The sequence below is a fragment of the Zea mays genome, chromosome 7, assembly GCF_902167145.1.
Source record: "Zea mays cultivar B73 chromosome 7, Zm-B73-REFERENCE-NAM-5.0, whole genome shotgun sequence".
Classification (NCBI taxonomy): domain Eukaryota; kingdom Viridiplantae; phylum Streptophyta; class Magnoliopsida; order Poales; family Poaceae; genus Zea; species Zea mays.
The window spans coordinates 163,721,556-163,737,100 of NC_050102.1; the positions used below are offsets into that span (position 1 = coordinate 163,721,556).

General features: G+C 47.6%; 1 protein-coding gene and 1 long non-coding RNA gene across 2 annotated transcripts; one reads left to right on the forward strand and one right to left on the reverse strand.

Moving 5' to 3' along the window:
* The first annotated feature begins 4,227 nt into the window (after positions 1-4,227).
* Positions 4,228-8,787, forward strand: LOC100279471 (uncharacterized). The gene is given in 7 exon segments (NM_001152475.1): positions 4,228-5,101; positions 6,797-6,931; positions 7,140-7,270; positions 7,342-7,552; positions 7,644-7,881; positions 8,063-8,213; positions 8,304-8,787. Coding segments are annotated over 7 exon segments (2,067 nt in total). The 5' UTR covers positions 4,228-4,230; the 3' UTR covers positions 8,634-8,787.
* A 1,966-nt stretch (positions 8,788-10,753) lies between these two features.
* Positions 10,754-11,502, reverse strand: LOC103633259 (uncharacterized). The gene is made up of 2 exons (XR_556428.2): positions 11,165-11,502; positions 10,754-11,025 (listed from the first exon to the last, which is right to left on the reverse strand). It is a non-coding gene; the product is annotated as an uncharacterized lncRNA (long non-coding RNA).
* Positions 11,503-15,545: the final 4,043 nt, after the last annotated feature.

The following is a 15,545-nucleotide window of genomic DNA, read 5'->3' on the forward strand; positions in this document are numbered from 1 at the left end:
TTGCTCGACGATTTACTGAGTGTATTATGTCGGGCACTCGTAAAATATCGCTTTGTCAAGTGTTATACTCGGTAAAATAAGATCCTCGATAATGATCGCGTTTATCGAGAGTAAGATACTCGGTATAGAAAGATACTCGGGAACCGGTAAAGCTTTTTTTGCCGAGTGTTGTGGCTTTGGCACTCGAAAAAAACAACATTTGCCGAGTGCCTCCTAGTCCACTCGACAAAGGAACTAAAAAATGGTTCATTGGTGTTTCCTTTGTCGAGTGCTAGTCCGACGGGCACTCGATAAAGATGGAGCCTTTATCGAGTGACACCTAATACCCTTGGCAAAGGAAATGACAAAGGGACCCACGGGGCGCTTCGTTGCCGAGTGTCTGTATAGTAGACACTCGACAAAGAGTGGTCCTTTGCCGGGTATCACCGTAACACTCGACACAGTCTCCGTTGCCGTCACCTGGCGCCGTGACTAGGGCTGGGCAAAAAACCCGTAACCCGAAACCCGAACCCGGAATATCCGAAACCCGAATTTTGTTCGGGAATTTCGGGTAGCAATTTGCAAAACCCGAATTTAGTTCGGGTAACTCGGGTATCACAATCGGGTACCCGAAATACCCGAACTTTCATGTGTCATGTACTCATGTCATGCTTAATTATTAATTTGTACATTTATAATTATGTGTATGTGTGCATAACTTGCGATTGTAGATTGCTTGTGTTTTATGTCCATGTATGTCATTATTCAAACTATATTTTTATACTAATTTAATAGGGTGTATGTGTTTTTATTAAGCCGACACAATAGTTCGGGAATACCTGAACCCGAACCCGAAATTCCGGGTACCCGAATTTTCGGGTATTGCAAAACTCGTTGTAATTTCGGGTATCGATTCTCAAAACTCGAATTACCCGACCCGAAAATTTTTGGGTAACCGGAACGCCCACCCCTAGCCGTGACAGCGACTTTCCTTTGCCGAGTATGGAGTACCTAGTGCCACTCGGCAAAGTCTTTGCTGAGTGCCTGATAAAAAGTACTCGTCAAAGAAGCCGTTTTTGCCGAGACTTCTTTATCAAGTGACACCTTCGGTAAACCTTTTGCCGAGTGGTTTCCAATATTTATCGAGTGCTTAAGGTATTTGGCAAAACTGCTGTTTCCGGTAGTGTGCGGTACGTAACAATATTACCTTTCTCTACACAGGATGAAAAAAGGGACAAGGCTGAGGTTGCACCCAAAATGGCACCGAGGTACAGGTCCTACAATATATTGTACATGTAGAGCGAAGTGCAAGTGCAACACAAAGCTACACTGGCGCGTGTTAAGTGCTTGGCTGCTTGCACCTTGCAGTCAGCGCCGCGGTCGGTGCCACCGTGCCAGTGCCACTGCCAGGTCCCGGTTCGGTGTCCATCGTGCATGCATGCACTCGTTCGACGGTTGACAGCAGATCGCCTGCTCGCTTCTGCTATTTGCATTTGTTTGGGCTGTTGCTGTACAGAAAAGCCCATCGGCAAAACGCAAAGCAGCTGCAACTGCCCAACAAAGCCCGTCGGCTGCAGAGAGCGGATCAAAGATCTTCTCGCCCGTCCTAGCTTGCTATAGCATCCCCGCAACCAGGCTCGTTCCTGACTTTTCAGGGTACAGTGCGAAATTCGATATAAAGGCTCATCCACACATAAATATAAATAATTTATACATATATTATTAAATATTTGACGTATAAAAATTATTATGCACTGTTTTGAAGTTTATAAGATAACAAATATTAAATATAGCCAAAAATACTTATTTGTTGTCTGATATCATTAAAAATATATTCTAATATTTTGTGATACAAAGTTATCGTTTATATCATTGAGATCAATCTCATCCAACAACCTTTTTTCGATATATAGAATCACCAAGCCATTTAACCTCTTTTGAGTTATTGTTGACCAAAAATAGTTTACAAAATATTTCAATTTTAAAAAGCTTCTCTCTGCTGATGCAACCATCATATTTATAGTAAATAATACTCTCTCTATATCAAAATAGAATTTGTTTTGCTTACTTAGTGGATTCATCATCATCTAGTTGAATATAAACATAAAAATCAAGAGCTAAAACAAATACTATTTTGAACAGATGGAGTATTCCATAAGTAATTGAGACATTAGTTTAACAATCTAAACGAGACTGATCGATGGCGCATCGCTCTTTGCGTATTTGTGTCTAGAATAGATAGATTTAATAGAAAAAGTGCTAGCGTTCAGTGGCTAGGCCCCCCTGTTTTTGGGGGCTCGGTGCGGCCGCACCCTCTGCACCCCCTCCGGTACGGCCCTGCCCGCAACCGTTTTCCAGCGACCGAGGTGGTCCGGAGTCGCCTCTTGGCAGACTAGCGCCGCTGCACACCAAGGTCCTCTGCTAGTGCCAGGTGACCAATAGGGATGAAAACGGGATCGATCGGAATAACCTATCTTCTATTTTCATTTTTCATATTTTATTTTAAAAACATGATCGAAAATGGTACCATCGGAGTAAATCGATAATGAATCGGAATCGGGCATAAAAAACGAAAACAACCATCGCATAGACTATTAAAATATAATAGTGTTGCAATCAATTGAAACATCTTATCTACACATATGGAAGCAATATATTATAATATATATATGTCTACCAAAGAAAACAATCAATTATAGATTTGTTTGTTGCAATTTCACATAGTCGTCTATGATTTTTCTCATTGTACTATCTAAAACGGGATGTTACACGCGGGTAAAACGGGAAAAGCAAAAAAGGTCGAACAATCATATTGTTTTGTCCCATTTTCACATTTGTCAAAAACGAATATTTAGAGTTGTCTAATGTTCTATTTAGGGACCGAGAGAGTTGATAGACATTAAACTTAAAATAATTTGAGCTCTTGAGTGTTGTTAAAGGTTCAGGCATTATGATAAAAAGTACTATATTAATTTGTTAGATCATATATATATAATGTAAAATAGTCTAAAGTTTAATAGTTAACTTTTATTAATAAACTATAGACCATTTTATGATACTTCATCCGTTCTAAAATATAATTCTTTTTAATTCACTTTTTTCGTCCACATTCAAATGATAATGAATATTTTAGGGCTGAGAGAGTATAAAACATGACCTCGTTCCAATCCTGCCGGGGACTGCAAGTCCAAATTACTTCCACGAATTTTCCCTACTTTTCCAAAAAAAAGATTTAGAAAGATTATTAGAAAGAGAATTATGGGTCTCCGTTGACCGTTGGTCTACCTGGTCAATTCGTTCGGGACATGACATCTCACTGTTGAAGCTTCGTACCCTGAATGCATGACGCTGCCCCCAAATTATTATTGGACACGCCTCCGCTGTTTCTATTTTCAACGCGCACACGCATACTAAATGGTAAATGTATACTGGTTTGAAGTTTGATAGGTTTTTTTGAGCTAATTACATGTGTGATCTATTATATAAATTCAATAAGGTAGTACTAGTCGATTCATGTAGTTCCACTAATAGTTGGTTTAGAGGACCATCTAGTTTTGTGCATACGTCTGATTCGTTAATTAGTTTTTTCTATTTTATTAATCTGATGTGATCTATTTTTTTAAAAAAATATTGCAAACTTTGAAATTACGAGTTCAAACTTTTGCTACTTGTTTAGATTTTAAATCTGATATCGAAAACCTTTATAGACATCATTCAAAATTTTGCTCTCTGAATTTGAAATCTTTCTGTAATATCCAACGACATTATACTCCTAGATCCAACTCTGCATTCAGAATTTATTAACTTTGAACTATAATATGATATTGTAAAATTTGTATATATAGCCAGGTTAAATTTTTTGGGATTTTTAAAACTGCACACCTATATTCATAAACTTTATACTGGCTCGTTTTAATTATTCTACCCTAAGATTCAAAACTTTGTATTACACTCTTATTTTAGTATCCTTCTATTATTGTAGTAGCATATTATATTGTAAACTTCTACTGGTATGATATGGACTTTGTACAGCTGGAATAAAACTTTTTAATTGAAAATTTTGTATTTCATATTTCAAAGGTTTGTACTGACATATTTCAAACGGGTGTGCGGCAGGATAAAGTACATCTTCATGCTCCTTATTAGCATAGGCCAGAGACCACGACGGCGACGCACAGGCCAGAGGCCACGGCACTACCCTCCTCTATATCACTGCTCGCCACGCAAGACGGCACGAGCAGCCGTAACGCCATGGCAACGGCCACGGCCGCGTTGGGTCGCGTCGCCTCCCCGCGCCTCGTCATGGGCTACCTTCTCTTCCTCACCGTCGCCTCCCTCCTCCTCTTCTCGCCGCGGGCCGCTGCGCAGGCGTGGCAGCTCTGCGGGAACACCGGCAACTACACGGCCAACAGCACCTACCAGTCCAACCTCGAAAGCCTCGCCAAGGCGCTCTCCGCGAACGCGTCCCGCTCGAGGAACCTCTTCGCGGAGGGCAGCGTCGGCGCCGTCCCGTATGTCGTCTACGCGCTCGCGCTTTGCCGCGGGGACACCAACGCCACGGCCTGCGGCTCCTGCGTCGCCACGGGGTTTCAAGACGCGCAGCAGCTCTGCCCCTACAAGAATGACGCGGCCGTGGTCTACGACGACTGCTACCTCCGCTTCTCCAACCAGGATTTCATCGCCAGCACCACCGACAACGGCAATGATAACATCATCCTCATGAACACTCAGAGCGTGAGCTCGCCGGTGCAGGCGTTCGACGCCGCCGTCGTCATGCTCCTCAACGCCACCGGCGACTACGCGGCGGCGAACTCGTCGCGGTTTGCCACGGGGGAAGAGGGCTTCGACGCCAGCTACCCCACCATCTACGGGCTCACGCAGTGCACGCCGGACATGTCGTCCGCAGACTGCCGGAGCTGCCTTGGGAGCATAATATCGGCGATGCCAGGGTCTCTCAGCGGAAGTAAGGGCGGGAGGATTATAGGGACGCGGTGCAATTTCAGGTACGAGGTGTATTCTTTCTTCTCCGGAGCGCCCTCGCTACGTCTGCCAGCGGCGTCGCCACCGGCGCCACTGCCATCTCCTACGGCATTTAACGTGACGCCGACGGCAACCCCACCAGGTGAGATATCAGCAACAGATTGCCAAGTTTTTAGTTTTTGTTCGTTTTTAGCCCTAGATGGCTCCTTCAAATCAGATTTTAAAACAGGAGGTTCGTCTCAAGAACACGATTACACGAAAAAGAAAAAAACATGCGCACACTCAAACAACCCAAATTATCTCCCCCTTTTTTGTCCACTGTGGCACTGTACTTCTTTTCTGGGAGAAAAAAAATGTCCACTATACTAGTTTCGCACGACTCTTGAATCGGTCATTCCAATCAAACGACTGAAACTCTCTGTCTTCTATTTGAATTATCTGGGAGCTACAGTTTCGTCAACAGATTTTGGTAGCGGACACAACCGTGTACACTGGTTTTCTTTGAGGATCTTGACATCTCTGCAGTCCCGTCGCTATCGTTTACTACTTTGTTGACCGGAAACAGCGACTACAGTACGCTGAAGACTTCTTAGTTGACTACTTCTAGAGAAACACATACTATGCATCAAGACACATACTATGCAAGGCATTAGGCTATCCGCAACCATTATCCCTAAATTTTTCTCCCTATATCACTTTTCTCCCCTATATTTCCCCCTATTTTTTCATCTCCCGCAGCGGTTTCCCCTAAATACTCCCCTATACCCCACTACAACTATAAAATATCGTTTTCTATATCAACTATCAATTTTTTATCTACTAACAATTACTGGTGGACCCACAACATAGTGTTTAGGGTGATGAACAGTGACACGCTAGATCTAGGGGGAGAGAGAAGGAGACCGACGCGTAGGGTGCGCTGTAGGGGACACCGCTGCGGCGGTAGGGTGACCCCTACAGCCGGCATGCAAGGGGAGGGGGAAGGCTAGCGCGTACCGCTGCGCACAGCCTTAATATATAGTACTCTCTATCCTAATTTATAATTTGTTCGGCTTTTTTATGACAAGTTTCACTAGCTTGTCTTATTTAAAAAATTAAAAAATTCAAAGCCATATTTAAATTATATTATATAGTAGATGATATTTAAATTATATTATATAGTAGATGATATCACAGTAAAATTAATAATAATTATGATTTTTTTAATAAAACGAGTCGGTCAAATTTGGAATAAAACAGTCAAACGAATTCTAAATTGAAATGGAGGGAGTATATAAAAGACAACAGCCTTGTTATATAAAACAACCATGTACGCCACACAACTCTTGTGTAAATCATGTCGGAGAAAAATGGCTCACCATGCCTTTGCCCATTCCATTTCAAGCGCGCTTGTGCTCTCATTTAGCATAGTGATTTATGCCAGTCTACAAAGCAGTGTGGTTAGTTCCACTTCCAACGGGGATAAGTAGGCACTAATCAATGTGCACTGCATGATCTGCTAATTAGGAAAAGGCACAGAAGAAGATGAAAACTTGTCGTAAAGTTATCTTTATTTTATTTTTTTCTGTTGGAACTTTTTGCAAATAACATATTGCAATGGACCATGGTGCTACTCAACTAGTAGTCGATTTCCATAATGTTAACATTATCGTTCTTAGTGCTTGGACTACTTCAAAGTCCCCACTACAACTACAAGTGCTTGAGTCTATACATGCATCTTAAAAAGAACCTTGATTGCAGTAAAATATGTCTTATATGAAGTGGTTCATATTATAACTGAATTGTTTCTAAGATTTGCAGCATGCTTTTTGCTGAAGTTTGTGGCCTTTGTCTACAGGAAGAACCAGAACCAAAACAGGACTTGCTTTAGCAATTGTGTTGCCGATAATTGCTGCGGTGCTAGCGATCAGTTTTGTTTGTCTATGTTTCTTCTCGAGGAGGAGAAAACAAGCAAGGGAGCAGACACCATCTTGTAAGTTGTCTTGACAATTTGGAACTGTAAACAGATTTGCAAGAGGTAGCTTTTAGTATGATGTATCTAGACATAATATATATCTAGGTGTGTAGCAAAAGATATATTTCTAAAAAATCTAGAATGACATATAATTCAAAACGGACATAGTAGATTTTTGTAGATTGTAACGGGCCATTATACATGTTTTCATTATATATTCTGACAGATTCAACAATTGCTGGAGACATGGAAAGCATCGAGTCACTTCTTTTTGATATATCAACTTTACGTGCCGCGACTGGTAACTTTGCCGAGAGCAATAGGCTTGGTGAAGGAGGCTTTGGTGCTGTCTATAAGGTGCCACACTCATGCTAGCCATTCATAAAGCATTTTCAATTTCAGCAACTGAAGGATTCACGCTTACGCAGGGCATCCTTCGTGATGGTCAAGAAATTGCAGTGAAGAGGCTGTCACAGAGTTCAGGGCAAGGGATACAAGAGCTGAAAAACGAGCTTGTTTTGGTTGCCAAGCTCCAACAAAAGAACCTTGTTAGGCTTGTTGGTGTTTGCTTGCAAGAACATGAGAAACTGCTTGTGTATGAATACATGCCCAATAGAAGCATCGACACCATCCTTTTCGGTACCGTTTTGTCATAATCTGTTTCCGACAGAACTAGTTATAATATCAGAATTTAACATTTCTGACATGAAGTTTCTTGCTCAACTGCCAGATCCTGAGAGAAACAAGGAGCTAGATTGGGGAACCAGATTCAAGATAATAAATGGAATTGCCAGAGGACTACAGTATCTCCATGAGGATTCTCAGCTGAAGATCATTCACCGGGACCTTAAAGCGAGCAATGTCCTTTTAGACTCTGATTATACACCTAAGATTTCAGATTTTGGCCTGGCTAGGCTATTTGGAGGGGATCAAACCCGGGAGATTACAAGTCGCGTTGTTGGAACATAGTAAGTCTACTTACAAACTGGGGGGGGGGGGCACCATGCCTCCCACCCACTTACCTAAAATTGGCACACAAAGAAGAGAAAAATAAAAACACTTTTTAAACACTATTTATTAGTAAGCTTTTGGTCTAGCTTTGCCCTCTATTATTGACCATAGTGAATCTCCTCTCCCCTGATGTTGCAGTGGGTATATGGCACCCGAGTATGCCATGCGTGGCCACTATTCTATAAAGTCCGATGTTTTCAGCTTTGGCGTCTTGGTTCTAGAAATCTTAACCGGAAGAAGAAGCAGTGGTTCCTTTAACATCGACCAGTCTGTTGACCTCTTAAGTCTTGTAAGACATTCTGCTATCCCAAACTCTCTACACAAGTAATTTGCTTCAAAAACACTTAAACAAAATTTGCATTTTTGACAATTGATACAGGTTTGGGAGCACTGGACCATGGGAACAATTGCTGAGGTTATGGACCCATCTCTGAGAGGCAAAGCTCCTGCACAGCAGATGCTGAAATGTGTCCACATCGCGCTACTGTGTGTTCAGGACAGTCCGGTCGATAGGCCGATGATGTCGACAGTAAACGTCATGCTCAGCAGCAGCACTTCCTCTCTCCAGGCTCCGTTGAAGCCAGTATTTTTCATTCCCAAGAGTGGTTATTACTCAACTGTTTATTCAGAATCATATCCTACAGCTTCCCAAACCACAGGGGCGGTATCACCAAATGAAGTGTCAATTACAGAATTGGAACCAAGATGAGCCTTGAAGCATCATGTTGCCACTTGCTAGAGTAATTGGATTATTATATTGCATGAATAAACTGGACATAGCGCAATGCTCTAGCGTCTGTATTACTGACTTTTCAGTTATGTTTCCACTGGCCCCTCTAATTATAAAGTCGTATATTTCAGTTAGCAAATCTGAGTCAGTTGTGACATATTTATCTGTAGATGGTTATTTGAATTATCGTTACTTATAGGAAATATTGTTACTCGTGTTTCCTCAAATGGAAGGACTTATGGGAATTTTAGGAAAACCTGAAGGGAGTGAAAAGAGCAATATCCTCCCTCAAGCCTCAACCAAACACCTCAAACACAGTGATACAATTAAATCCTGGCTATTTAGGTAACCGCTGCAAAATATTAGAGCCTAGTTATTCACGTGAATTAGGTTAGAGCTCTTTGCATGTGTAGATAGAGGGACTACTATCTAAGGTCACGTCTTTAATGTTTTAGATTGTGTAGTCAAACTATTTATTTTTTGGGAGCACGTTATGGTGCACATATTGAATCATGGTCATTTATCTTAGATCTAACGTTTTACGTCCCATTATCTCTCTCCTTTTCTACATAGATGTACATAGCAGAAGGGAGAGATAAGAGAACGTTGAATCTAAAATGGATGATCAAGATTCAATATGTAAATTATATGCATCAAATATCCATGTGCACATAATATGCTCCCTTATTTCTTTTGTTACCAACTATTCTTTATCTCTACAACGAAAAATGGAAGACTTATAAAGGTACAGTGCTACACCCCGTGCCGGCCCACTCCCGCCACCTTCTTTTCTTTTTCTTTTTCCTTCACCCGCTAGCTGACTGACTGGCGGGCCTCTCCGGTCAACCCCTCCCGCCATGTGCGCTCACAGCATGGTCACCGACGTGTGGGCTCATGATGTCGGGATTGTCTTCATCCTCCACGAACTCGACCGAAGTCTCCGCATTGGGTGAGGCTGTAGCTTCCTCGTTCACCCGTATCGTCATAGAGGGATGTAGCCACCATAGCCGCGAGGACAGAGGGAAAAGAAGTGTCGTAGTCGGCGTTGCGAATGGGTTGATGTGTGGTCCTCGGCAGTCATCTAGGGGTGCGTTTGGTTGCAATGACAGGACGGGATGGGAAGAGACGATCCATCAAATTAGGTTGTTTGAGTCTGAATCAAGGGTTGAGACAAGACTATACTAGTGTTGTCCAATGTTGTCCCTCAAATTTGGAGGAGCGAGAGAGGACACCAGGGGACGTCTCTGTTTTATCTATCCCGCAACCAAACACACCCTAGTAGAATCATCGGATCTCGCCGTTCGTGCGCTGCGTTGGAAGGCAAGGAGGTAGACCGTGGCAGGGGGAATTAGTCACCGAGGCCGGTGCATCATCGTCGTGGGCTGCCGCCCCCAGAACTCGCCCACGACCATTCCTCTGCCCTTGTAGGGTGCCGTGGGGATTCACTAAATCACGGGGAATCTATTTGTGGCATCGGCGGGAAGGGAGGATCCTTAGAGCTGCTGTGATTGCTCGTTAGAGAAACTCCGTTGTATAGCCGCTGTGTGTCGTGGCGTCGTGGGCGACTCTCTAGACATCGTCCTTGTCTCTGGTGAGTCCCTACAAATCATGTTCGGCCTTGTTCGGTTAATCTTGTTACCTATAGATTGAAAAAAATAAGAAAGCGTTTAACTTATTTGAGATTTAAACCCACCCAATCTCACTCAATCCACATGGATTGAAAGCTAACCGAATAAACCCTTCGTAGGGTTGTGTAGCACCGTATCATGCCCGATACCTGAACGCGGGTGTGTGTGACGTGCATAGCGTTGATTTGTATGTAACTGCGTTCGCGTGTGGGCCGTGGAGGCTTGTGGGAGTGGGCCGTGGGTCATGGCCGATACCTGGACGCGGTTACATACAAATCAACGCTATGCACGCCACACACACCCGCGTCCAGGTATCGGCCATGACACACCCAGTGGCGGATCCAGGATTGATCCAAGAGAGGGGCTAATAAGCTAAGGCTATAAAATTTTTTAAATCAAACAAAAAAATATAATTGATATTTAATATGACACCAGAAACAAGATATAATTTAAACATTTAAGAAATATGTAGCCTAAAAATAAGTCGATACGAATTCTAGAAATACAATAATTAATACATATTGTTCATGAGTTGATGCTGCTAGATAAATTTATTTTCCGAGTTCTTAAGCCTTAAAAATGCTTCAAAATATTTTCATTTTAAATATCTACAAACATATTTTTAGCTAGTGAATTGTATTATTACAGTGACCAATCTCGAGTGAAATATAACATATTCCTAATTTTATAGAACGAACACGAACAGCTTGAGTCTGTCGGTCGGCCAGATCCAAACCCTTGGCCTGCGAAGTGCGAACCATAGTGGGTTTAACTGAAGAGGGGGAAAATAAAATAATTCTAGATTTTTTTGTCATGAATTGTGGGCTCGATTGGATCCAATCCAGATTAAACCATGGTCTAATCTAACCGAACGAGGCTTACCTGGTGGCTGGTGCTTGGCTTCCTGGAGACCAGGACGAAGCAAAATTCAGATCTGCCACTGGACGCAGCGCTGTTCCGCTTGTCTCCGTGCTGCTCAGCTTCGGCGCTTCCTGCTCGTCTCACACACCGATTGGATTAGAGATTAATGGATGGGGGCGCTGACTCGACCAACTCCGGCAAGCCCCGTGGGGGGCAAGAGCGCTGGCGCTGCCTAAGCTCAGTTGGGGAGATCGGGAGATGGAGTGGTAGCCGTTTGATCTAAATTGGATGTCTAGGAATAGATGTACTGCATACCGGTTCAGGATATGATTTGGACCCTAGATCCAGAGATGGATGGCCTAGGGTGGTCCATGTAAAGTCGCATGGTGTTTTTATAAAGAGGCCACCGGAAATATGCAAATCGACCTGCAGTCCGGTACAGTTCGAAAGAAATTACTAACAGATCCAAACTCTTTCACGTAAAACCCTGAGTTTTTTCAAAATGGGACCAGTTTTTTCTGGTTTCTTTATAAATTAATTCAAAAAGGTGATTTTCAATATAAATATAATTCTAAAAGCTTAGAAAATCAATAACTTTTGCATTTTAATTCTGAATTTCGTGGTTCTCGAACCTACAGACTCGTGTCGACGTGTAGTATCGGTGTTTCGAGACCGGGGGGTCCCTAAGCCGACGAGTGAATGTCGCCGCGTGCCCCAGCCCAGATGGGTCGACGCGAGGCCGAGCGCGAAGGGGGGAAGTGAGGTGGCCGGAGATGGGCGTGAGAGAGGTGGAAATCCCGCGGCCTTCGTGTTCGTCCCGCGCCCAGGTCGGGTGCGCTTGCAGTAGGGGGTTACAAGCGTCCACGCGGAAGAGGGAGCGAGCGGCTTCAAGCGAGCGCCTGTCTCGTCCTCGTCCCCGCGCGGCCAACCCTCTCTAAGAGGGCTCTGGTCCTTCCTTTTATAGGCGTAAGGAGAGGATCCAGGTGTACAATGGGGGTGTAGCAGAGTGCTACGCGTCTAGCGGAGGAAAGCTAGCGCCCTAAGTACATGTCGTTGTGGCAGCCGGAGAGATTTTGGCACCCAGCTGGTGTGATGTCGTGGCCGTCGGAGGAGTGCTGGAGCCTGGCGGAGGGACAGCTGTCGGAGCTGTTGAGTCCTTGCTGACGTCCTCTTGCTTCCGTAAGGGGGCTGAGAGCCGCCGTCGTCACAGAGTATGCGGGGCGCCATCATTGCCTATCTGGCGGAGCGAGCCAGATGGGACGCCGGTCTTGTTCCCCGTGGCCCGAGTCAGCTCGGGGTAGGGTGATGATGGCGCCTCCTGTTGACGTGGCTGATCTGCGCCCTAGGTTGGGCGATGTGGAAGCTCCTCCGAAGCCGAGGTCGAGTCTGTCTTCCGTGGCTGAGGTCGAGTCCGAGCCCCTGGTTCGGGCGAGGCGGAGACCGTCGGCTGAGGCCAGGGTGGAGTCCGAGCCCGGGCGAAGCGGAGTTCGTCGTCTTCCGGGACTTAGCCCGAGTCCGAGCCCTAGGTCGGGCGGAGCGGAGTTCGTCGTCTTCTGGGACTTAGCCCGAGTCCGAGCCCTGGATCGGGCGGAGCGGAGTTCGCCGTCTTCCGGGGCTTAGCCCGAGTCCGAGCCCTGGGTCGGGCGGAGCGGAGTTCGTCATCTTCTGGGACTTAGCCCGAGTCCGAGCCCTGGGTCGGGCGGAGCGGAGTTCGTCGTCTTCCGGGACTTAGCCCGAGTCCGAGCCCTGGGTCGGGCGGAGCGGAGCTTCCTATGGTGCCTGCGGCCGGGCTTGACTGCCTGTCAGCCTCACTCTGTCAAGTGGCACCGCAGTCGGAGCGGCGCAGGCGGCGCTGTCTTTTTGTCAGACCGGTCAGTGGAGCGGCAAAGTGACGGCGGTCACTTCGGCTCTGTCGGCTGAAGGGCGCGCGTCAGGATAAAGGTGTCAGGCCACCTTTGCATTAAATGCTCCTGCGATTTGGTCGGTCGGTGCGGCGATTTGGTCAGGGTTGCTTCTTGGCGAAGACAGGGCCTCGGGCGAGCCGGAAATATGTTCGCCGCTGGAAGGGGGCCTCGGGCGAGACGGAGATCCTCCGGGGTCGGCTGCCCTTGTCCGAGGCTAGGCTCGGGCGAGGCGTGATCGAGTCCCTCGAATGGACTGATCCCTGACTTAATCGCACCCATCAGGCCTTTGCAACTTTATGCTGATGGGGGTTACCAGCTGAGAATTAGGAGCCTTGAGGGTACCCCTAATTATGGTCCCCGACAGTAGCCCCCGATCCTCGAAGGGAGTGTTAGCACTCGCTTGGAGGCTTTCGTCGCACTTTTTTGCAAGGGGACCAGCCTTTCTCGGTTGCGTTTTGTTCCGGTGGGTGCGCGCGAGCGCACCCGCCGGGTGTAGCCCCCGAGGCCTCGGAGGAGTGGTTTGACTCCTCCGAGGTCTTAATGCCTCGCGTAATGCTTCAGCTGGTCTGGTCGTTCCCTCATGCGAGCTAGCCGTAGCCCGGGTGTACGGTCGGGTCCCAAGTTCTCGGGCTGGTATGTTGACGCTGTCAACGGTTCGGCCGGAGCCGGGTTTGCGAGAGCAGCCCCCGAGCCTCCGCACAGGGCGAGAGGGCGATCAGGGACAGACTCGACTTTTTTACATACGCCCCTGCGTCGCCTTTCCACAATGAGGAGGGGGGAAAGCGCCATGTTGCCCTCGGTGGGCGTCGAACATGGTGTCTCCGGTGAGCTGCAGGCGGGTAATCCGAGTGGACGTCCGTGCCCCATTCGTTAGGGGTTGGCTAGAGGCCCAGAGGCACGCCCAAAAGTACCTGCGGGTGATCTGCCGGACCCGGTCCCCTGGCGACGGGGTCCGAGGGCTCGATGCCTCCCTCCGATGGGATTCCGTTACAAGATCGTTCCCGCTGGTCTCGGAAATGTCCTAGGGTACCTCAGGAGCGCAGCCCGAGCCTTGGTTATGTATCGAACGTACCCATGGTCATCCCTCGCTCTGTGTCTGAGGCGGCTGTGAACCCTTCGGGGGGCAGCCTTCAAACCCCTGATCAGTAGTGGGCGCGGAGCCCGAGTAGCCTGAGGCGGCCATTGAACCCTTCCGAGGGGCCGGCCTTCGAACCTCTGACCAGTAGTGGGTGTGGAGCCCACGCGCTCTGAGGCGGCTGTTGAACCCTTCCGAGGGGTCAGCCTTCGAACCTCTGATCAGTAGGGAGGCTCGGAGCCTGGTTCCTTCACGGGGAAGGATCCTTTTCGGGGTATCCCCCTTTCCCGGTCCCTGTTGCAAGAGAGAGAAAGAGGAAAAAAGGAAAAGGATACGAAATCGAACGACGCGGCGTACCTTTTTTGACGCGGTTGTTATGGCGAAGGCGAAGCGTCGCTCGCTTCTCTTGCCAGAGGCGCCGCCTGTCCCGCCGCGGAGTTAATGCGACGGGGCGAGTGGTTTACGGGGCGGCCGTTGCGCGTGCGTGGGCCGTTCGAGGAACGGAACACGGGCGTGTCGTCTTCACGCCGTGAGAGAGGGTTCTCTCGTCGCTCCTGGATGGGACGTAGGCTTGGCTGACGACGTGACCGCTGCTCCTGCCCGCCTGCCACCGCCATTACTGCCGGCCCATTTTTGGTCGCATTGACCGTCGCGCCAGGCTGGCGCCGCTGGGTCATGTTCTGGGTCGCCTCGAGTCGCGGTATTGGTTCCACAGTCGAGGAGGCGCGGTGGTGGCGCAAGTGGCGGTGCAGTTGCATGCACGAAGCATTCGGCGCGCCGGTTGCATGACGCGTGGGCCTGGGCCTCCATGCTGGGCGTGTTGGGAGTCGGAGAAGTGCGCCCACTTGGCGCGGTTGCATGTCGCCCGCATGGCTGCCCGCCCTTTCGCCCGCTCGTCTGGGCAAAAGTGGAGAGCCGCTTGTAACCGTTGGGCGGTTGCACGCATCGCGCACGGCGGTTTGGCTTCTTCTGCTTTGAGCCGGCTTGCATGACATGTGGGACCCAGCCCCCGCGCCGTAGGAGGAGGGCCTTGGAGCATGTTGGAGAAGACTCAGCCCGCGACGGCTGGGGACACAAGTAAGGAGAGTCGCCTTTAAAAGGGGGTGACCCCCTTAGAAGGCGACCATGTCTTCGCGCTTCCTTATGCATCGTGTCTTTCCACCTTCCAAGCCCCCGGATGGGGGATACCCGCCGTCTTTCCGCCTTGTCGTTGGGGGAACGCAACTCCGCGGGAGTTGGTACCTCTCAGCCATCGTTCGGCTTCAAGGATTTTCATCATGCAGCCCGGTTGCACCCCTCCGCCGGCGGTCACCCAAGATGGTGACCTCCAGTTCGATGGCGGGGGAAAGCGAACCGGGCTGCGACCTCTGCCCCTCCCTCAGCCTCAAGGATTTTCATCACCAGGGCTAGGGAGGGGAGTGTG